The sequence below is a fragment of the Meleagris gallopavo genome, chromosome 2 (assembly GCF_000146605.3).
Source record: "Meleagris gallopavo isolate NT-WF06-2002-E0010 breed Aviagen turkey brand Nicholas breeding stock chromosome 2, Turkey_5.1, whole genome shotgun sequence".
In the NCBI taxonomy this organism is placed as follows: Eukaryota; Metazoa; Chordata; class Aves; order Galliformes; family Phasianidae; genus Meleagris; species Meleagris gallopavo.
The window spans coordinates 93,515,573-93,536,772 of record NC_015012.2 but is presented as its reverse complement, the minus strand read 5'-3'; the positions used below and the strand labels follow the sequence as shown (position 1 = coordinate 93,536,772).

Sequence of the window (21,200 nt, the reverse complement as noted above, 5' to 3'; positions counted from 1 at the left end):
CTGGAAGCAGGAGCCTCTGTGGAAACCTGCAAATAGCAAGGAATCTGTTATCACCTGTGGAAGAAAAGGCAAGCATCTCACCCAGTTTTGGGTGCTCCAGAAAGAAGAAGTGCAGGTTGTTGTGTCTGGCAAAGGAGTGCAGGAGGCCTTATTGGCTGGAGTGAATGCTGTTTGCCAAAGGTGCTTATATACTTGTTAAATTTGCAAGCATCTGCTGAATACTGGATTTGTCATTTGTGCATGGTTTTCATGCCCTTTATCTCCTTCCTCTGAAGAGGTTTTCTTGTTTGGAGGAGGGAAGTCAGAATTCTGCACAATGATAAGTGACTGGGGAAGGTGGAGATGCCTCGTGTGAGGTGCCTGGCTTGTTATTTCTGATGGACCAAGCTATGTAGCCATCTATTTTCTGGCTGCTGTTGAATGAAGAGGTAATAACTGCAGTCCTGACCTGCTGTGAATTTGCTAGAAGTTTCCTCGGCTTAAATCATGTTTTGCCTTGGATGGAATGGGGAACAGCAGGTGAAGATGAGAAGCTATTCATCCCAGAGAAGTGGGGAGTGTTCTTTCCTGCTTGCTTTCCAGGAGGGCATGAGCTCTGCACAGCCATAGCAGTAAAAGTGATGGCCTAGTTGCTCTAAGAGTTCTCTAAGAAGTCAATTAAATTCTGTTTCTCTCCGATCACGTCTTTTGTTTCATGCTATGATTTCTACTTGACTGCACAAAATGTACCTTTACAGAAATGTACAGCAGTTATCCTAAAATTAGCAAACTGTGATCTTGCTATAGCAGGCTCTGGTTTGCTGTTTGATGTGAGCATTTGTGAAAGAGCCTATTGAAGCTATCAAACTTTCCGTTTTTCTTGCAGATGCAATTGAATCCATGCTCTCAGATTATGACATCCTTTCTCAGTCCAGTATCCAGCAGCACTCACTGAAGAAGAGAGACCTCCAGCCTGAGACTCATGTAGAGAGGCTTTTAAGTTTCTCAGCCCTGCAAAGGTAATTAAATAATCAGCAATGAAATAATATTGTCTTTCAGTTTATGATGAATAACACACAGTTCCAAACTCAGAAATAATCATTGTGGTTTCTATCATGACTGGCCCATTCTTTTAAGTTCCTGGTCTGCATGGCTGTGTGAAGGGCTTCAGAGAGATTCAGAGGAAACAAAAATGTGTCAGGATTCTGGCTGTTGAAATGGCAGCGGTCTGTGTTTGCTCTTTGTTCTTAGGTGTAGTTTCAGGTAGACTGCTGTCACAGATGGGGTTGGATTTTACCACTTTTACCTCATCTTGGTAACACTGTCTAACTTGATTGTCCTTTGGTTACTGAAAATCTGTATCTTCAGTTTGGGAAAAATGTGTCATGTTGCCCAAGAGGTTTTTCTTTTGCAGTGACTTAATCTTGTTCCTACCATGCGTAAACTCTGCATTCAAGAAAACTACTTTTCACCAGATGTGATTTGTAAGCACTGGTGAAAGGGGAAGAAGAGATTAAAAAAAAAGTGTAAACAAGAGCTTTGAGAAAATTTAACTTAAAATAGATGAACAGTTACCCTTATCAGCTTTTCCTTTGGTTAAATATGTTAGCAGTGTCGGTTTTGCTTGAATGCATATGGAGGAGGTGCATCATGAGCAATCCTTGACTCTTGTGTTGTTTTTTTTGTTTCTTTTTTTGTTTAAAATTGAACATCTTGAGCACTTAAAAACGCTCTATAGATAGACTAATGATTTACAGTTCTGAATTACATAATGTATGCTTCTATACTTTGCTTATCAGAGTTAATGCTTTTAACTTCTTTTGGACCTTTAGAAAAATGAAAACTTTTGTATTTGTCTTTGCTTAAAAATAAATGGAAGTAAATTCTTTTACAGGCACTTTAAATTATACTTAACTGCAACTGCTGAACACTTTTCAGAAAAATTTCAAGCATTAATTGTGGATGGTGAAGGCAAGGAAAAGGAGTATCGTGTTCAATGGCAAGACTTTTTCACTGGACATGTTGTTGGTTAGTATGGACCAGTCTGTGTCAGTGCTGAGAAAGCGCAGCTGTGCCTGAGTCACTTGGCCGCAGTAAATGCTATATTACACTAATTTTAATCAAATATGGATAGGTTGAATATGCAAACTTTATTCTTCTGCCTTTCAGGTTTTCTGATGTTTTTTTTGTTGTTGTTGTTGTTGTTTGTTTGTGTTTTTTAAGCTGATGTACCAAGCTTCTGATTTTGGACTCTTCCATTGAGCTTGGCAGCATGAGAATATACAGTTTGCACAGGCAGCAGCTTGTGATTTTCTTTATTTATTATTTTTTAAGATGATAATGGAGAATGTGGGATTTAAGTATTTTTGTCACAGAAAGCAAATCCCAGGTAGTGATGATGCAGTGTTGCCCATGTTGTTACATTAAACTACTTTTATGTGATTTTTAGGAGGCTGCTGTTCTGGAAACAAGGGGTGTTTTGCCCCACTTTAGTCTAACACTAACACTTCTGCTAAGTTGTTTTCATTTTTGTGTTGTTTTTGTGATGTGGTGGATTTCTTCCACTGGAATGCACACTGATGCTGTGATATTGCTGGCTGGTAATGGTGAGATCTGGATTTTGTTGCCAGAATTATCCATGTCCTTTCACCAATCCCCAAGGCCTTCTCAACAGCATCCAGAAATTATCAGTTAAAGCCAAGCCTTAATGCCTGTGATCATTCAGAAGTTAAGAAGGAGGAAGGAGCGCTGGTTCATGTCTTTTTTTTCTCTTTCTAGAATGTTCTCCAGAGACTGAGGAAGTTAATCTGTCTTGAAGTTTAAAAATAAAAAATGAATTAAAAAAAAAATCAGTGTCTTTGTTGAATCAGTGTTTTTATGGGAAAGCATGCAAGTGGAGCTGACTTTTTTTTTTAATCTCTATGTCAAAGGGGAGCATAATTCCAAGGTTGTGGCACACATTGGGGATGAAGACTTTACTGTAAGAATCAATACTGATGGAGAAGAATATAATATAGAGGTATGCCTTACTGTTACAGGAATATTCAAAAAATCTCTTTTTCCTGTGGGTGTTTCTGTTTCTAGCTAGTCACAGTGACACCTCTGTAGCTCAAAATAGACTTGGTGGTGGTGGTGGCATTTGTTTTAGAGTTAGTAGGAAGGTGGAATTAAAATGGAAAACCATTTTGACTTCAGAAACTATTGAATTTTATTAGTGAGTGCCATTCTGTGGCATTTGCATCTTTTAGATCCATCGGAGAGAAGATAGATCTTAAACAGGAAAAGGTTTTAGAAACCGAAGTGGATAGCATTGGTAATTAGTGGTGATCACATCCTTCAGAAGAACAAACAGCACAGCCTTCTGAGCAGAGTTGAGGTTTATTGAGCTTTCCAAAATTGTGCCTTTGCTATGTCTTGAAATTTTTACCACTCTTTGGGCTTTGTTTAAAAATCTGCTTTTTCCCTACTCCCTTCTTTCTGTTTTTCACCATTTTTATTGTGTTATTTTAAACTACTCATTTAAAATAAAAGATCAGCAAATGTATAATTAAAGGCTACCCTAATTACTTGTTCAAAGCAGTGTATTCCCAGACACAGGCTGTGATAAAGTGGATGAATAACAGTAATTATGGCTAAGTGTTGTATGGATATTTTAATTGTCTCCTAACCCAAGGATAATCAGAATTATAGGTAAGCTTGAGAAATCTGGTCCTATTAAAGTATAAAAATGTGATTAGAATACACAAACCATTCTCCTTGTGCATCAAGGGCAAACAGTAGCTGGATGATCATGATATAAAGCATTTTTAGTGTTTGTGGTCCAAGAATGACATAAGCATGTCTCAATTTCTCGTGTAGTAGTCATGTAGAGACTACAGCTTGTCCACACATCCCCATGTCAGCTTTGCCTCTCACTACCCTGAGATCATGCCTGCATGTGGTCAGTTGGTAGGTGCCAAAGACCATTCCCAAAAGGCAGTACTGACAGAGCTGTCCCAATGTTGCCTTCTTTGCTTCTGTGGTCCTCACTGCTGGGAAAGATTAGGAATCTTAATGTAAATCCCTTGTGCCTCCTGTCTTGTCCTGGGATGCGGAGTTGCTGCCCTCAGTTTCACAGCTCATAAGAATTGGCTGAAGTTCAGAGAGTGCTGCCTTAAGCCCAGAGGGGGCCCAGAGCCAAGTGATCTGCAGGGTGGTTTTGGACTGTCTGTGCTGCTTGGTCTTGCCCAAAGAACAGCTCCTGTGTGTTGTTTTTTTTTTTTGTTGGTGTTGCTGTAGATGTTACTTACAGCTAATAATAGGGAAGTGGCAGTACGCATCTGCTATGCAGCTAGGTTGTTTTTATGTTGAGATTTTGGGTTTTTAAAATTTTTTAGGAATTTTCACTTATAAGTGAAGAGATATTGAAGAGTCTGTCTCTGATGGTGTTCTGGTGTGCACTTGGTATCCTTTGTTAGTTTAGAAGATTTAGACCCTTGTGCCTCCAGTCAGTGCAGTTAGCATATTCTAGCTGTCTCCTCCTCTAGCTGCTAGTCAGTAATGGAGGGAACAGAGGAGCTTGAGATGTCTCCTCAGGCTGCTTTTATTCCTGTGGGGAATTAAAACTCCCTTTCCTATAGCTTTATCAGATGAATACTGCTGCTCTATTGAGATGATCTTACATCTTTAGATGCTCATGGATCATAAAGGGTTGAATTCACTTGGCTTTCTTGGCAGTGTAATTTTATTGGTAGACTTATTTTCAAGGATGAAATTATAATAATGCAATGTACATGTGTATGTATACACATAAAGCTGGGGAGACTTGGCTCTGTATGTGTATATATGTATTTTACTTAAATCTTTGCATTGACTGTGTTCCTAACTGTCTGTGTTTCTGCTGCTCTTGTGCTCTCAGCCCCTGTGGAGATTTATAGATAATGTTCAAGATGAAAGATTGCTGGTCTACAGATCTGAAGATATTAAAGATTTCTCACGTCTGCAATCCCCCAAAGTATGTGGTTATTTAAAGCTGAATGAAGAAGAACTTTTACCTAAAGGACTGGAAGAGAGTAAGCAAAATGAAGGTAAGCATCTGTACCCTGGGAGAGCAGGACCTTCCAAATGACTACTTGAATTCCATTTGTGTAGGCAAGTGAGATCGCAGCCTGGGCAATCATCTGTGTTGCTCCTTCTGGTTTAATTCTTTGAAGTCACTGGTTCAGGAGGGAAAGCAGTACCTGTTTTCATGCCCTCTTTCCCTCTCTTCCCCATACAACAAAACCCATAATGCTGAAAAGAATAAACTGTCCCTAGCAGCATGTTTCTACCTGGCTTGCTAAAAGGATGACTGGATCTAAGGTGTAAGTGAAATACAGGAAGCTCTTTCCTTGGGCTGAAGTAGTGTTTGTTGTGACAGCTCACAACAAGGTTCGTATGCTTTTTAAGGTGAACACTGAAACAACCTTATACTTGTGCACTCGAGGGCCCGTTTGATATCTGTGGCCACTGTAATAATCCCTCTTGAGCTGTGGTGAGTCTTTGAGTCTCACCTTCCTCTATCTTCTACTGCATCAGCAAGGATGGGGATAATAACTGGGGAAATAAGGAAGTGTTGTTAGGACAGAGACTGATGACCTTAAAAACTCTGTAGGTAAATGTATTGAGCAGCTCTATTTCATTACTATGTATTCCATTTCTTACTGCAAGTCTGAGGACTGTTATGAAGACAAAATTCACGAGTCCTCACATCCACCCGAAAATTCCACCCTATCTCACGTTCAAGTCTCAAATAAAGACATTAGGCACAGCCGCAGACAGCTTGTTGAATGTTTATTTATTTTTTTAATGCCCATTAGCAAGCATCCTCCGGGAGAAAAGAGCCATTCCAGACAGCTCCAAAGATACGTGCAAGATGCTGGTAGTGGCAGATCATCGGTTTTTCAAGTACATGGGCCGTGGGGAAGAGAGCACTACTATAAACTATTTGGTAGGTACTCTGTTACGATTTGTTGGAGCAAATGGAGAAAAGAAAACAGTGATTCAGTAGTTACAACGTAGAGCTAATACAGATCTTTTACAGCATACATACATTGCGCCTCTGTGCTTTTTACCTGGGAAAATGTTAAATCGTGCATTAAAAATATTTTGTAGTGGTGATACTGTAGTTAAGTAGTCTTCAGTTTTCAAATCCCTTCCGTTTGCATGCTACTGGTAGCTATGCTGTTTTCTCATTAAGAAAAATAGTTTTTTGTTTGGAGTTGAAGATTCTCTTGGACTTTGAATTCCGATATAAATGGTCCAAACGTGTTTAAAGTTCACATGGCAGGCAAAAACAACTTGTATAGTTTTTCAATTTCATCCAAGATTCTCTGTCCAGAACAATGAAATTTTGAGATAAGAGCAGTAAGCAATTAGTTTGGTTGCATGTGTAGTTGTGAAACACCTGCCTACAGCAGGAGTGGAGAGTATGGCTTCTGGGACATGAGAGAGTAAGAAGTGAAACCACTTGTGGTAATGTATTATTTCTCTTGAGTCTTTTTCTGAGTCTGAATCTTTGACGTGCTGATCACTTTGTGCCATCTTTCCTGTCTTTTCAACCTCTCTGTTCCCAGAAATGTTTACATTCCCCAGGTCATTGAGTCTTAGTTCATCTATTTGCAGAGTTTATCTCAGCATCTGACATACCAGACTTCAAGACTTAACCTACTCTTGTGTTTCCTGGGTAGACGTGTGCTGTAAACAACACAGAGATGGAAAGTTGTTTTTAAGTGGCTGTAAATGTCATTCTTCGTTCTGAGCAAATTTGATGCTCTGTACCTAGCAGAAGGTGATTTTTAAGTAGATGAGAGCAGCTCAGAAAGGGAGATATGAATCGTGAGTGCTGAAGAGAGATTTTCTGAAACCTTGTGCTTGAACCATAATAAAAAAATGGTAGTTCATTGCCTGTGAAAGGGAAGGAGGCCTCGGGGATCACTTGAGTTCAGTGCTAAAACAAAGCAGTAAAAAGAGCTTCCCTCTCTGCATTTCCCCTCAGAGAAACCTGGAAAACCATTATATAAATAAAATGTTTCCCAAGATGTCTTGTTTTTAATGTTACCCCTTCTGCTGCACTGATGAAAGTGATAAATGAAAGCTTATACTGCTTTTTTATGATGGGACTTTTCAGAGATATTTGATAGTTCTCTTTGGATCCATCCTGTTGGTTGTGGATCACTGAATACGTCTGTTATGTTTAAAAGGTTCAATTTTAATTTGAAGTGTTTCCAGATAAGTGCTGCAGCTTCTTGGGATGTCTTGAACTTTGGTGCACAAAAGCTTAGGACTGTCATGACTTGTTATTCTTTCCTGCATAGATTGAATTGATAGACAGAGTGGATGACATCTACCGAAATACTTCCTGGGACAATGGGGCCTTCAAAGGTTATGGCATACAGATAGAGCAGGTTGGTATTCACTGAACTGTGCAAAGGGTTTCCAGTTTAAACTGTAAGTACTCTTTAGGTGTCAGGGTTTCTGACTATTTTGTCTAGATTATAGATTAATCAAATCTTACTTACTAACTGCAGCCAGCAATGCTCGGAAATAGCATCGTACCAGAGGTGATGTTACTGATTTGGCAGCATGTCTATTTTCAGTTCCTTGCAGCTTTTGAGATGGAAGTTCTCACTTCCCATACATAATCTCAATTCAGAGGGGCCGTTCTTGTTTATCAGACATACCATTATGTACATACTTCTATTGGTGGCTAGTGCTTAGCTAATAGAACATGAGTGTGCCTCAAACATGTGAAAGAAACACAAATCCTGAATGACTTTATTGATTGCAGTTAAACATAATGTCATGGTAGTGCAGAGGCTGGTATAGGGTTGGATATAGTGGACTCAGTTCATTTGATAGCTCCTGGAAGTTAAAGCATAGGAATTTGGCAGAGGACATTAAAAAAGAAGAGGAATCCATCTGCTCTGAGTACTGCAAGAGCTGTCTTGTGGCACATGGGTATATCCATGCTATGAGCTAGCTGCCTCTCTAGGAGCAAGGAATGAGAGCTAATTGAGGGGCAGGAGGAAAGCATACTGCTCTAGTCTACTGGGAAAGCAACAATTCTTTAAAGTATGCCTTAGTTAACAATAATTCTGTGGTGTTCAGCATCCATTAATTCTGCATGTGAGCCCTAGTTGTATTTGCTAGGAGTTTGTTTTTTATGTAACATGCATCCTAAATCATATTATTTTGATGAAGACCATTGATGTTACTCTACAGTGGCTGGTGTAATTCTTTGTGATCTGGCTAGTGTATCTTAACTAGCAGAAGCTGAAAGCTTAACATTGGGAGCATGCTGAATCTGAGTTTTTCTTCTTGCAGATCTATTGAGACGTTTAGGAGCACTGAAAACTTTTCTGTAGTTATAAAATTGACCAAAATTCTTCTACGTTGTTGTCGCCCTTTTTGAAATGTAGATTATCATCCACAGTGAACCAGAACAGGTAGAACCTGGAGAAAAGCATTACAATATGGCAAAAAGTTACCCAGATGACAAGAAGGATGCCTGGGATGTGAAAATGCTGCTAGAGGTAGGTAGTAACCCTTGAATAATTGTGCCTCTTGTAGGAATTTACTTGCACAGCTGTTCTACAGTAGTGGATGAAACTCCTTCTCTTCCTTTCTGTGATGTGTAGATGTTAGATTAAGTCAAACTAGTAAATGTCCCCTGTAGCAAGAGCATGGGGCACATGCATGGCATGGCAGGGGGCTCCTTTGTATAATTATGGAGTGCACACCAACTGGGATTAATATGTAACTTGAGTCAGAAGGGCAGTCCTGGCTCTAAGACTGACTGCCTTCTGACCTTCACAAAATTAATGCAGTTGGCTTTCCCCTCTATGTGAAAAGGGGGAAATGAACTGGCAAGTTACATAAATGAATGTGTTCAATGTACGTGGGTAGACATTTAAATTTATTCAGATTTGTAGGACAGATAATCATCTGCTTTTGCCTGACTTAACCAGATTTAGAAGGTGCATGGCTTATTAGATAAAAGTTATCTATAGATTTCTGGTATGCACAATGAAACATTTTACAGAGAATATACTTTTTTTTTTTTCTCTTCAAAGCAATTTAGCTTTGATATTGCTGAGAAAGCAGCTCATGTGTGCCTTGCTCATCTCTTCACATACCAAGATTTTGATATGGGAACACTTGGACTGGCTTATGTTGGTTCTCCCAGATCTAACAGCCATGGTGGCATTTGTCCTAAAGGCAAGACTTCCTTTTCTTTCTTTCCAACTGTGACTTGAAAGCTACTTTTGTTGTTTCTTTTTAATCCTCTTCTAGCTTTCATGGAGCACGACATGTTATTTGTATCGTCTCTAGTGGTTGTCTTTTGGATAGAATTGATGGTCATTTTCTTGGCTGGAGCTGGAAAAAGAAGGAAAGGGGGGGGAGTCACAAGGCTATCTGGAGTTAAGAAGCTTTGTGAAAGCCATTGCGGCCTGGCTAGACCAAGTTCCACTCTATGTGGGTGCATCTTGCCACAGTTCTGAAATGGTAGATGCTGTTGTCTTGGAAATTTCTTGTATTGTCCTCCTTTGCTGCAATACATGAGCTGTTTGTGCTATGCTTGAAAGAATTCTCACTGGAGAAAACTGGCAAGAGGCTCAGTGGTGAGCCTGTGAGAACAACAAAGCTGTTCATTTTGTCAAACAAAGAATAGTTGCCTATCTACCTCCTAGAAAGGAAAAAAGAAAAAAAACCAACAAGAAAAACACTTGTCAATTTGTTTTGTTTCTATCTCACATCTATAGCTTATCACAGTCCAATTGTAAAGAAGGACATCTATCTGAACAGTGGCCTAACCAGCACCAAGAACTATGGGAAAACCATCCTCACAAAGGTAAGAGAGTATCCTCTGCAGAGAGAGTGTTTGGTGTATGTACTTATTTGTTGGTGATGTGTTTTTCTGGCGTTGTGATGATGTTCTGTGCTCTGTCAACAGCACGCTGCTGGATTTCAGATGGAGTCAGATCCCTGGGGACAGGGATGTAGGTCACAGTGCCCTTATCACCATTTCTGTCCTGGTTGACAAAGGGGGTTAGGTTTGAATGCAGTCAAAGACTGAATTTACTGGGGAACAGTAAGGGGGAAATGTAGCCATTGTCTAATAAGGACTGTCCAGAAGTTACCCAAGTACAAATGGGATTTTGATATGCAGAAATTAATTTAAATGTGTTTTATTGCCAATAAAGAAAAAGTCATTCTTAAACAGGACAGGCAATATTATACAGCCAGGAGACTTACAGCAAGAATAAAATTTGTCTGAAATAAGGACTTAATGTGTTTGCTATTGCATGCGTCCTCAGTATGGAGATGCAAGATAGCATATGTAGGCTTGTTCTACGTGCAAGGTAAAGCAGTGCTAGTAGTGTAGGCAAAGTAGGAGGTCTAGTTTGGACCTTTTAATGAAATTCATCTTCCTGCTTTTTGTGTGTGCGTCGTCTTGAATAAGTAGTGCAGAAAACAGTGTAATAAGCAGGGCTGCTAATAGTGATGTAAATTGATGCTGTCTGGATTTTTTTCATAGCTGATGAGACAATAAAGACATAAGGGCCTCAATATGAGCTCTGTCTCACTTGAGAAGGTAGCAGAGCAGTGTCTGCATTTGCAGCTAGCAGATCTTTGCAGCAGAGTGTATTTTTCTCCTGCTGACTTCTCAGCTGTGCTTAGCTGTAGCCTGATTATAAAGGGAATTCATAATTGATGTGTGGGCTAAAACTTGGCGCAGAAGCTGTCAAGAAGCTAGGAAAAAAAGACAGAGAAGCTTTGTGCTCGAGGGATGTTGACAAAGAGCTCTGGCTGTTGCCATGCTATTTGCATTCGTTGTTCAGTCTCCAAGCTGGAGCCCGTCCTGGACAACAAAGGAAATTGAGTTTGATGTCCCAGTAGGAGTCACAAAGCTTGGGCTGAGGCAGTGGGCACACACAGACTGTTTTCACAGGGAGACTTTTGTGGAGCATCTGATCAGACTTCAAAAGAATTTGCTTAAAACCTTCCCACAAATGAAATGCCATAAAGCACCAATGCGATCTCTGGGCAGTTCTCCTGTCCTGGCTTACCTGTTGGGCATGCTTAGTACTGGACACCAGCAGCAGTGACTGTTACCTCACCAAACTTCCTTCTCTCTGTCATGAAGCATCCAATCTCCTTGAGGTTAGCATATTTCTGCCGTTTTCTTTTGTCACCTTGTGAACTTGCCACCACCTACTGGCCACAGCCATGCAGAGAGGTGCCGTGCCACCATGTGGAGCTGCATGGGATCCTCAGCACAAGGAATCATCTCCTGCAGTGGAGATGTTAGAAATTCCTCCCTGTCGAGCTGCATTTGTAGATGTCTTTCTTAGCAGTCATGTAATAGCAGAGCTTATTCAGTGCTCCTGATGTAATCATTTACTTAGAAGAAATAATTCTAATGGCAAGATAAGCTTGAACAAGGGATTAACTAATTGTGGTGGCTTGTGTTTGTTTGGGTTGGTTTTTGTGTTGAACTTTCATGCCTTCCAGCTGTTTAAAATCAGTTTGTGATATTTTGATTATCTGCTTTACACTGAAAACAAAATTGAATGGTATTCTTGGGCAGCACTTTGCCTTTAACAAGGCTTTAGCATTCTGACCTAGCCTGGAACTTGCCTTTGGAAGCAAACCAGAATTGTACTTGCCTTTAGTTCCCTGCTTCTGTGATAATGGGGAAATGGCTTTTACATCTCAGTGTATTGTAGAATTGTGGGTGACTTAGAAGTAGTTGGGATCTCCTGTCCTGTCCTGTCCTGCTCAGTATGATTTCTTTCAGCACTACTATTTTTTTTTAAATCTTCAACAAAGGAGGCCGACTTGGTTACAACGCATGAGCTTGGCCATAACTTTGGAGCAGAGCACGATCCTGACAGTCTGCCAGAATGTGCCCCCACGGAAGACCAGGGAGGGAAATACGTTATGTATCCAATTGCTGTCAGTGGAGATCATGAAAACAATAAGGTATAGTTGCATAATTTGTCTTACATTTGCAAGTCTTTGCTATGGTCAGTGACCTTTTACACAGGAAGGCTATTTAGTTAATGATTCTTTCACCTTGAAGCATATGGGAATTTAATGGATTAACCATAAAAAGAAAACACAACTGCTTGCGGTTGGATTCTCTGCAAGATGAGCTCATCTTTGCTCTCCGAGTTTCTCTGGGATTCGTGATGTGTCCAGGTGCTGTTTGTAATCAATTGTTGTGGCTGTGACCATTTTCCCATCTTAAAATTCTTCAGAGCCATCAAGATGGCAGCACGGAAAGAATAAATGCTTTCTAAGACACCAAAATTTGGAGATCTGAAGAGGTTGAGGCTGTCACAGATGTATTTGTTGACAGAAGGGTGCACTCCTGAGTGCTGCTCTTTCTCTTTATGATTCTCCAGATGTTTTCAAGCTGCAGCAAAAAATCCATCCATAGGACCATAGAGATCAAGGCCCAGGAGTGCTTCAAAGAGCGCAACAACAAAGTGTGTGGGAACTCCAGGGTGGACGAAGGGGAGGAATGCGATCCTGGCCTCTTGTACCAACAAGCTGATCCCTGCTGCTCTGCAGACTGCAAACTGAAAGATGGTGCCAAATGCAGGTAAGGGAAGGTGCAGTGCAGCATCTCGTACGTGGGGGAGAGAATTTCTTTCTCTGCCTTTGTTGTGCTCATACTTCTTTAAAATACATAAATCAATGCTCAGTATTTCTTCCTTTCATTTTGATCTTTCCGCAGTGATCGGAACAGCCCCTGCTGTAAAGGCTGCCAGTTTGAAAGTGCTCAGAAAAAATGCCAAGAAGCCATAAATGCCACTTGTAAAGGAGAGTCTTTTTGCACGGGTAGGACAGAGCTCTGTGCTCGCTCCATCAGCTAGCCAAGTGCTCCAGGCTCAACGTCCCATTCCATCAGCTTTTGAGCTAGCGCCCTTTATTCATCCGGTACAACTAATTTTAGAGACCAGTTAAGCACCGCAGAACTGCTGTATAATAAGTTGTAGTTCAGGAACTGCTTGGTGATTTACTGCCCAGGAGAACATGAAGAATGTTTATTTCTTCTTTCTTTAAGAAAAGGAAAGCAAAACAGGGCAGGTCTCTGGGAAGGGCCGAGGATTAACTGAATCTTGCCATAGAAAGGGTGGAATTACAGCAGTTCTGCTTCACTTCCCCACTTGTTTACTACTTCTTTGTAATCTTTTTTGGAGACAAGTGGATGGGTCAGAGCTATGCTGCTCTGCTTATGGGGCCTCTGGGGTCTGCTGTGTGCTGCTTGCTCTCCAGAGTTCAACAGTGCCCTTTGCTCTAACACTGTCCTCCTACCGTGTTGCCCCCTATCTGCAGGGAACAGCAGTGAGTGCCCTCCTCCTGGGAATGCTCCAGACGACACAATCTGTGTGGACATGGGGAAGTGCAAGGACGGCGAGTGCATCCCTTTCTGCGAGAGGGAGAAGAACCTTCGCTCGTGTGCCTGCAATGGTGGGTGGTGTGGGACTGGACTGAGAGGTGTTGCCTTAGCCCTGCTCCCCAGGTAGCACTGGGCTAATCTGTTGGAGAGCTGAGCATATGAGTCCCTTCAGGGTTGTTGGTTGTTTTTTTTACTGTTTTTTTGGGTGTAGTATTTTCTGTCTGGACTCAAGTTGAACTCTGTGATTGTTATGGGTCTCTTCCAGCTTGGGATATTCTGTGGAAAGGAATGTAAATGTTCTTTTGTCTTCTGGTGGGCTTGGTTGAAGACATTAAGATGAAAGTTAGGGTCTGCATCCTAGGTAAAGGAGGAGGCATCCCCACCATCTTCTTCCTTGGTTCTAGACAACCAGAAGGCGAAAGTCTGGCTGTTCTGATAGTGAGGAGATGCCAAACAGCCTCTGGACCAAATGTGACCTCCAAAAAGTGAAATAAAAGAGACTTCAGAAGCCAAAAGCCTTGAGAACATAAGATCCTTGAGCCCTGCTACTGCATACCTGCTTGTCCTGCCTTTGTATCAGTGAGCTACAGTGCTTGCTTGATCTCCATCTTATCTCCCAAGTGTGGTAGAGCAGCTGGGAAGAGGAGGAAGACTCCACAGGGGATGCCAAGGGATATATTGTGAGCCCCCACATTTGAGACAGAGGATATAGCTGAGGAGAAGGCTTTCTGGAGGGCTTGAAACCCAGGAAATATTTAAATCCATCTTGGATGATTGCATTTGGAACTTCCTCACCTGCCTATTGATTGCTGCAGCCTAGGGGTATCAGCCTGCAGAGCTTGGTCCCGCTGTGTCCCCCAATACATTAAACTGGGCTTCTGTTTGAGTGTCAGGCTTGGTCACTTGCACAGTCCTGCCTTCCCCGTGGAAAGCTGAGCAGCTGCATGGTCAGCTGGGGGACATGGATTGTGCATGTTTCTGGCCTTGGGTTGCAGGGGCTGATGGGGCTGTGCTGCTTGATTGCAGAAACGGATAACTCCTGCAAGGTGTGCTGCCGGGACGAGCAGGATCGCTGCACGCCCTACGTCGATGCCAACGACCAGTTCCTGTTTCTGCGCAAGGGGAAGCCTTGTACCGTGGGCTTCTGTGACACAAATGTGAGTGCTCTTGGGTGCCACTGCACGGCCTGCTTTTGTAGCTGGATGGAGAGAAGGCAAAGCTCTGTTGCTCCCAGGCATGGGTGCAGTGAAACCCAGGAGGGCAGTGGGTCCCCTCCAGCCAGGAACATCTGGTGCTGTGGGTGTGCTGGCAGAGGAGGCACAGCTGCCTTCAGCTCCCGGAGGCTGACAGTAAAGCAGAGGAAGTGGAAAGTGGGTTTCCAAAAGATCAGGATCTGGACTCATTTGCCTCTCCATGATGTACATGTTACAAAGTATTTGAGACTGCAGATAGAATTTAGCTCTATAAATGGCTGCGCAGGGTGAAGCTGTTCCTTCTGCCACTGCTTACAGCCCCTTCTAGCTGCTCCTGCATGTCAGCAGCTGGCAGCTTGTGCACAGGAAGTGACCAAACACTTCCACAAGCTGGGCTGGGTTAGCAGCAACGTTTGGCTGCCCACATATTAGCCCAGTTAATCCTGACTGAAATCAGGGAGCAAGCTCATGAATATCTGGTGAGCAGTGAGCCTTTGCTGGTAGCACAGCGGTGACCACAGTGACATGGCCAGCATGTAGTCTGCAGGCCTGGCAAACAGGGCTGGACTTTCTGTTGGCAGAAATGAATAGTGGGAGGCATACCTCAGTCCTGCTGCAGAACGGAAAGGGCAGCAATGCTTTACTGTGTTAAACCAGCACAGACCTGGAAGCCAATCTGTAAGCCTGGGGTCCTGAGAGCTGTGACCTCCTTGGGCAGTGGGAACTGAAGCTTCCAGCACATCAACCTCTCCAGAAACTTTGGTTTTGTTTCCCCTGTGATGTTGTTGAAACGCTTTTTGCATGTTTCAATAATTAGGACTGGATCTGTTCCAGTCAGCAATGGGATTGAAACTTGGTCAAAAATAAAGGCAATAAAAGTGGAGCGGTGATGCTGGGATGAGTTTAAATCCATTCACAGCGTGTCTGAAGAGCTTCCATTTCTCTGTAGCTTTGATTTCAGAACAATCTCAGCATCCTTTTCCCTCTCCAAAAAAGAAGTAGATAATGTTTACATAGCCTAAGATCATTTTGTAAATAGATGCTTGCTTTTACAGGGCAAATGTGAGAAGCAAGTACAGGATGTGATTGAACGATTTTGGGATTTCATAGACCAGCTTAGCATCAACACCTTTGGTAAGATTACATAACCATGTCCTGTGGTTTGTTTTACTTCTCAGTGTGAACTAAAGGTTTGACAGCACTGATCTTACCTTGTAAGGCAAGGAATGGGATTATTTTGCATTTTTCCACTCTGTTATTTCCTACTCAATTATTTCCTAGTCATCTTCCAAGCTTGTAAAAGACATGATAGCTATTCCAGAAAGCTTCTTGTCTGAAAACCAGTAAGTAGGTCAATTAGAGAAAGGAAATAACAGTTCCTTAGAGGTCAGCTAGATTCAGCATGGTATAGTTAAAGTAGGCCTCTCAGTGGGATTTAAATATCAACGGACTGGGAAGAGAACACTTCATTTCTCTCATTTAATAAAGCCCCCTCCAGCAGTGTGCCTGTTGTGAGTCACAGGCTGGTGATGGAGAGGTCCTGACCCTGTGTATGCAGCCAAGAGGCAGCACCTCCCAGGGCAGCTGCTCTCCTTCTGTTACTGTTGTCTTGAAGACACTGTTAATGAGCAGGTAGTTGTGTAACAATGGGGTAACAGTGCATGTGTTTGTGGTAATGTGTGCTTACACAGGGCAGTGTACATTGACCTTTAAGGTCAGCTGTAGGTGTAGGATGTATGTAGCTCCATCTACAGATGGAGCTGTAGGTGTCCCTGTTCATTACAGGGGAGCTGGACTAGATGGCCTTTAAGGGTCCCTTCCAACTCAAACTATTCTCTGATTGTATGACATGTATTTGGGGCTTTCAAACCTAAGCTCTAAAGTTAAAAAATACTGTGTAGGTGATTATTAAAGCCATTCAGTCTGCTCAAGTAGAGGCACTCTGCATCTCTGCCCAAAAATGAGCGTGTTGTGGGGTCTTGTGGTTGTACCATCAGAACTTGGTGACAGATGCACAGTGTGTCCTGTAATTGTGAGAACCCTGGCTAAGGGCAGCTTGCTCCCGGTCTGCACACATTGAACATTATGGCCTGTCAGCATCCCTTATCAGAGAAGATGTTACTAAGTTGACAATGTTAATAAATTGCATCAAATTTTTTTAAATGTATAATTCCTCTTAGGTTGGCCTAGTTCTGCACCCTGTGTTTATCTGAGAAATTCTGCAGTGGCAGCAGAACAGGGACTTGTGTGTAGGCATGAAGCTGTACTTGGCAGGTTACTAATGGGTTTGAACTGATTCACAGGGAAGTTCCTGGCAGATAACATAGTGGGCTCTGTGCTCGTCTTCTCCTTGCTTTTTTGGATTCCTCTCAGCATCCTTGTGCACTGTGTGGTGAGTAGCTGGAGATGACTGCTCTGTTGAATGGAGCTGGAGGAGAAACTCCTTGTGTACAGTCTGTGGGAGGTGGCGGTGGGGAGATTTTAGCAAACCCCAAAGGGAGAATCCAGCATATGTCACTTCAGTAGGCAGAGCTCCTCCTGAGCTCTAGTAGGCTCTAACAACCCCAGTGCTCCCGTGACTGTTCTGGAGATGTTCCTGTTCTTTCCTGGGCAGATCTTCTTCTTCTGCCTTCCAAATTCTGCACAAGTATAGTTCTAATAATTCCCATTAGAGTCAGAGTTTTCTGTAGCCCGCTTAAAACTTTTGTTTTAGGGGGAGACCCAGAGCAGAAAGTGATCTTGGTTCAGATGGGGTAGAGAAAGTCGACAGCAGCCAAGCACGGGGTGTGGGGTAGGAGCAGGGATTGCTGTGCCCACGAGCACATTGGGGACTTCGGGGAAGGGAAAAAACAACCCCACCCCTGCCGTGTCCCTGCAGGGCAACTGGGACAGGGACCTTGCTTGCAACTGGGAAACTACTTTTGTGTGTGTTTTGATTTACTTTTGGTTTGTTTTTCATTAGGACAAGAAGTTGGACAAGCAATATGAGGAGAACAACAAGTCTCTGTTCTGTGCCAGTGTAAGTTTGTGTCTGAATATGGCCTGTCTGAAAGCCATCCAGTGTGTGTTGTAGATCTGAACCTAAGGTTTCTGTAGAGTATTTTGGCAAAGCAGTGACAGTAGATGGACTTGGAGTCACATGCCTTGACCTACAGATGGATGAATCCATTTGAGAGAACCTTTTTCTACTGAGCTGGTGCTTGATATATCAAGCCCTGCAGCTTGACCAGTCCACTTCTTCCTTCCTATGTGAGCTGTGTGCTGACAGTGCTGGCAGGGCAGTTAGCTGTGCCTGAGGCAGGAAGCTGCTCTGCTGCTGCAGCAGGCACTGTGTTATGGGTGTTTGTGGCTCCAGCCACAGAACGGCTGTTCCCAGCCACGTGGTGTCAGCAAAGCACGGAGCTCAGCAGGGCAGTGCTGCAGGGAAATCTCTGCTGCTTCGCTGCAGAATGGTGGTTTGCAGGAGGCTCAGTGGCCTGAGCTTTCCACTTGCTTATGGGAGAGTCAGCCCCAGGGTACAGGACCTGTTGGTCCTGAGGTGATGGCACATCTCACTCTGTAGGTACTGATTTGAGGATAGCTAAATCTTACAGTCCAGCTCAGAGTGTCTTCTGACAGTATTTTGGATATCCTATCCTGTGCTTTGATACCCCAGTTTTTATTAATAGCTGAAACACTGTTAAGGAAATGTCATTTGTGTAGTGAGAGGAGAAAAGAAGCCTTGCACAGCTCCTTTGCCTCTTAGGGAAGCAAACCAGAGTCAGACTTGGAGGCATATTGCCTCTGTGCTCTGCTTGGACATACCTGAAGGTGACGGTAACTGGATCCTCTATAACTGCTCTTCCATGCCATAGAAAAGTCTCCTTGGATGTTACTGCTCAGATTCAAAAGGAGATGCAGCCATGGAGTGCAGCTGTCCTTAGTGGGCTCTTTGCAGCAATAGCAGTGTTACTGAAGAAATCTGGGATCCTTTGGGTCTGCTGCATACTGAGCAGTTCAGAAATGCAGTAGTTAGCGTACAAATGTCTCATCCTGCTGCTCGTGTCGTTCCTTTGTCTGTTCTTCCCCTGCCCGTTGTTGCCGTTTGCTAAGGTCTGCAGAGATTTTTAATACCTGGAAATCCCTGGATACTTTCCAAACCATGCTCAAATAGAAGCAGAAATCAATACAATTTAACATATCCCTCCTTCCCACCAGGGAAGAGGGGAGGAAGGGTGGTTTTCAGACCACCCGGCAGAGGCGCAGCTGCTCAGCCCGAGGCGCCTTTAGCCAGTTCTCCTTGCTGCCAGCACCCAAAGCGAGTGCTGAGTGAGAACCTGGTTGCCTCCCCCTCTGACGTGGCCACTCGTGTCTTGCAGAACGTGGAGGTGCCCAGCAGCCTGGACTCGGCCTCTGTGCGCATCGTGAAGCCCTTCCCCACAGCGCAGCCCACCAGCCGGCACCAACCCCTGCAGCCCATCGTGGCTGCGCCTGCGGCCGCCGCTGCCCCCAAGCAGGACCACCAAAGAATGGACACAATTCAGGAGGACCCCAGCACCGACTCTCATATTGACGAGGACGGGTTTGAGAAGGACCCTTTCCCAAACAGCAGCTCGGCTGCCAAATCTTTTGAGGACTTGACAGAGCATCCTGTCACCAGGAGTGAGAAAGCGTCGTCTTTTAAACTACAACGCCAGAACCGAGTGGACAGCAAGGAGACGGAGTGCTGATGTCCCGCTGCCTCCCACCGTGCGGCTCCCGCCTGCAAAAGCTCCTCTGGATCTAAAACCATTTCATTTCTATAAATACAGATATATGTATATATATTTTTGTGAGGGAGTGGGAGAAATAAGGAAGCGACCTACTGCAGATGCTGGTCATGTGTATGACCTTCCTTAAATTACATTTATTAGAGCATTATATCTTTTAAAAACCGGAAATCCAAATGGAGACAGGCTTGGTTTTGAAGCTCATTGGATTTTTCTACTTTCTCGACCTCTAACATTTCCTTCAACCTGTGGTGCAGAACAAAATATCCTCCTGGATATCACGTTGTGTATATATCTGCCTTTTGTAATGTCGTATTTTGCAGTCTGGTGGCACTGATAGATGAAATCAAGGGGCTTTGCCAGCAAAGCAAATACTCCGCGGTGTGTTCCATGTGGAGCAGATCCTATGAGGTACAGGTAAGCCAAAGTATAAGCATTACACGTACCTGGAGAACAGAAGGAAACAGCTAAAATACTTAGTTGGCATATAATGTGGAGATGCATATCAGCATCAAGGAGTTTGTGAGAAAGCTTCTCTATAAATAGTAGGGTTGTGCAGAGGCTGTTAAACCCTGCTCAGTGCATGGAGACGCCCCTCTAGCTGTGAAGCTGCGATGTCCCTGTGTTTTCACTGCAAGGAAATGTTCCCCCTGGGAGTTTTCCCACTGCAGTGAGGTGTGTGAGGTGCAGGGAGCAGGGAAGGGAAGGGAAAGAAGTGGTGAAATCACATATGCAGATGAGAGCTGTTTGAACCACTTATGGACGTTTCAGTGCAGAAATGTTTCTCTGATGATTTTTCTGTTGATTATTAAGAAGATAACGCTATTGTTGAGCTATTCAAAGGGCTGAGCCTGGGAAGCTCTTAAAAATAACTGAAAGAGTCCTGCACTCCATGCAGGGAAGCAGTTGTTATTTAAAACAGTTGTGAATTTGAACAATGAAAAAGCAAGCTTTGTTAGACTTACAGGGCCTGTGCTGTGCTAGGGAAGAGATGTTGTGAACTCCACTTTCCATACTGCTAATAGTGTGATGTTTACAGCTGGTAATGTGTTGGTGTCCTTCAGTCGGAGCTCTGTAACATGGGATGCGTGGGCCGGGAGCGGTGCCATAGCCTGAGTTCAGCCTGGTCTCAGGGCGAGTCACAGAGCAGCTATCATGGAAGCAGAGCGCCTTACTGCGCCTGTTTTCTCCCCTAAGAATGCATTATTAAAGCTGACATGGTGTGTGAATGGCTTGGAACCATTTTACCTGTTACAAGCCTGCACTCAGCCACCAGGGAGGCAGAGCTGGGGCAAGCCTTGGTGTTCTTAAATGTGATGGAAAGAAAGCAAACCCCTGTTAAGATGAGCGTGAGCGCAGCTCTGCCTTCCCCACCCAAATATTTGTTACACTGATACTTGAATGTGTGCCTTACGGTGTTCTATCTGATAGCCCTTCTTTTATATACTGGTTTTGGTTTGGTTGTTTTGTTGGTTTTGTGTTGTTTTGTTTTGATTCAGTGCAGAGTACATGTGTGAGGAGTTAATTTAATTCCCAGTACAGTAAAAGCTTTTTATATTAAAATCAATTAAACAAAAACCATGTCTGTGCAGTCCTTTTGGAAAAGACATCAACTGCAGGTGGAAGCCTGTGAGTAGGGGGAGCCAGGAGGCAGAACTCTGCCCTGACCCACCCCGTCCTCTGCTCTAACCCCTATTCCAGACACTGCTGAACACACACTCGCACTGTTTGTTGGCAGCAGCTGCAGCAGGAAGGTGACAGCTTCATCCAGTGCCGTTTCCGCCCCTTGGCCAATCTTTATTAGAAAAAATGGTTACAGAGCACAGTCCACTTCAATCTTCATCGCCA

At 43.3% G+C, this 21,200-nt stretch overlaps 1 protein-coding gene across 1 annotated transcript in view; it reads left to right on the top strand.

Annotated features, from left to right (window-relative positions):
• The window catches only part of ADAM17 (ADAM metallopeptidase domain 17), a 33,332-nt gene extending 12,408 nt beyond the window's left edge, over nucleotides 1–20,924 (top strand). Inside the window, exons 2-19 of the mRNA XM_010707921.3 lie at nucleotides 866–998; nucleotides 1,874–2,007; nucleotides 2,910–2,998; nucleotides 4,877–5,045; nucleotides 5,817–5,947; nucleotides 7,314–7,403; nucleotides 8,418–8,531; nucleotides 9,072–9,216; nucleotides 9,762–9,850; nucleotides 11,833–11,985; nucleotides 12,411–12,610; nucleotides 12,746–12,849; nucleotides 13,348–13,482; nucleotides 14,438–14,568; nucleotides 15,660–15,738; nucleotides 16,908–16,996; nucleotides 17,567–17,623; nucleotides 18,963–20,924. Coding sequence (XP_010706223.1) covers nucleotides 866–998; nucleotides 1,874–2,007; nucleotides 2,910–2,998; nucleotides 4,877–5,045; nucleotides 5,817–5,947; nucleotides 7,314–7,403; nucleotides 8,418–8,531; nucleotides 9,072–9,216; nucleotides 9,762–9,850; nucleotides 11,833–11,985; nucleotides 12,411–12,610; nucleotides 12,746–12,849; nucleotides 13,348–13,482; nucleotides 14,438–14,568; nucleotides 15,660–15,738; nucleotides 16,908–16,996; nucleotides 17,567–17,623; nucleotides 18,963–19,313 — 2,393 coding nt within the window. The 3' untranslated portion in view covers nucleotides 19,314–20,924. The remainder of the gene's footprint in view (nucleotides 1–865; nucleotides 999–1,873; nucleotides 2,008–2,909; nucleotides 2,999–4,876; nucleotides 5,046–5,816; nucleotides 5,948–7,313; nucleotides 7,404–8,417; nucleotides 8,532–9,071; nucleotides 9,217–9,761; nucleotides 9,851–11,832; nucleotides 11,986–12,410; nucleotides 12,611–12,745; nucleotides 12,850–13,347; nucleotides 13,483–14,437; nucleotides 14,569–15,659; nucleotides 15,739–16,907; nucleotides 16,997–17,566; nucleotides 17,624–18,962) is intronic.
• The last annotated feature ends 276 nt before the right edge of the window (nucleotides 20,925–21,200 follow it).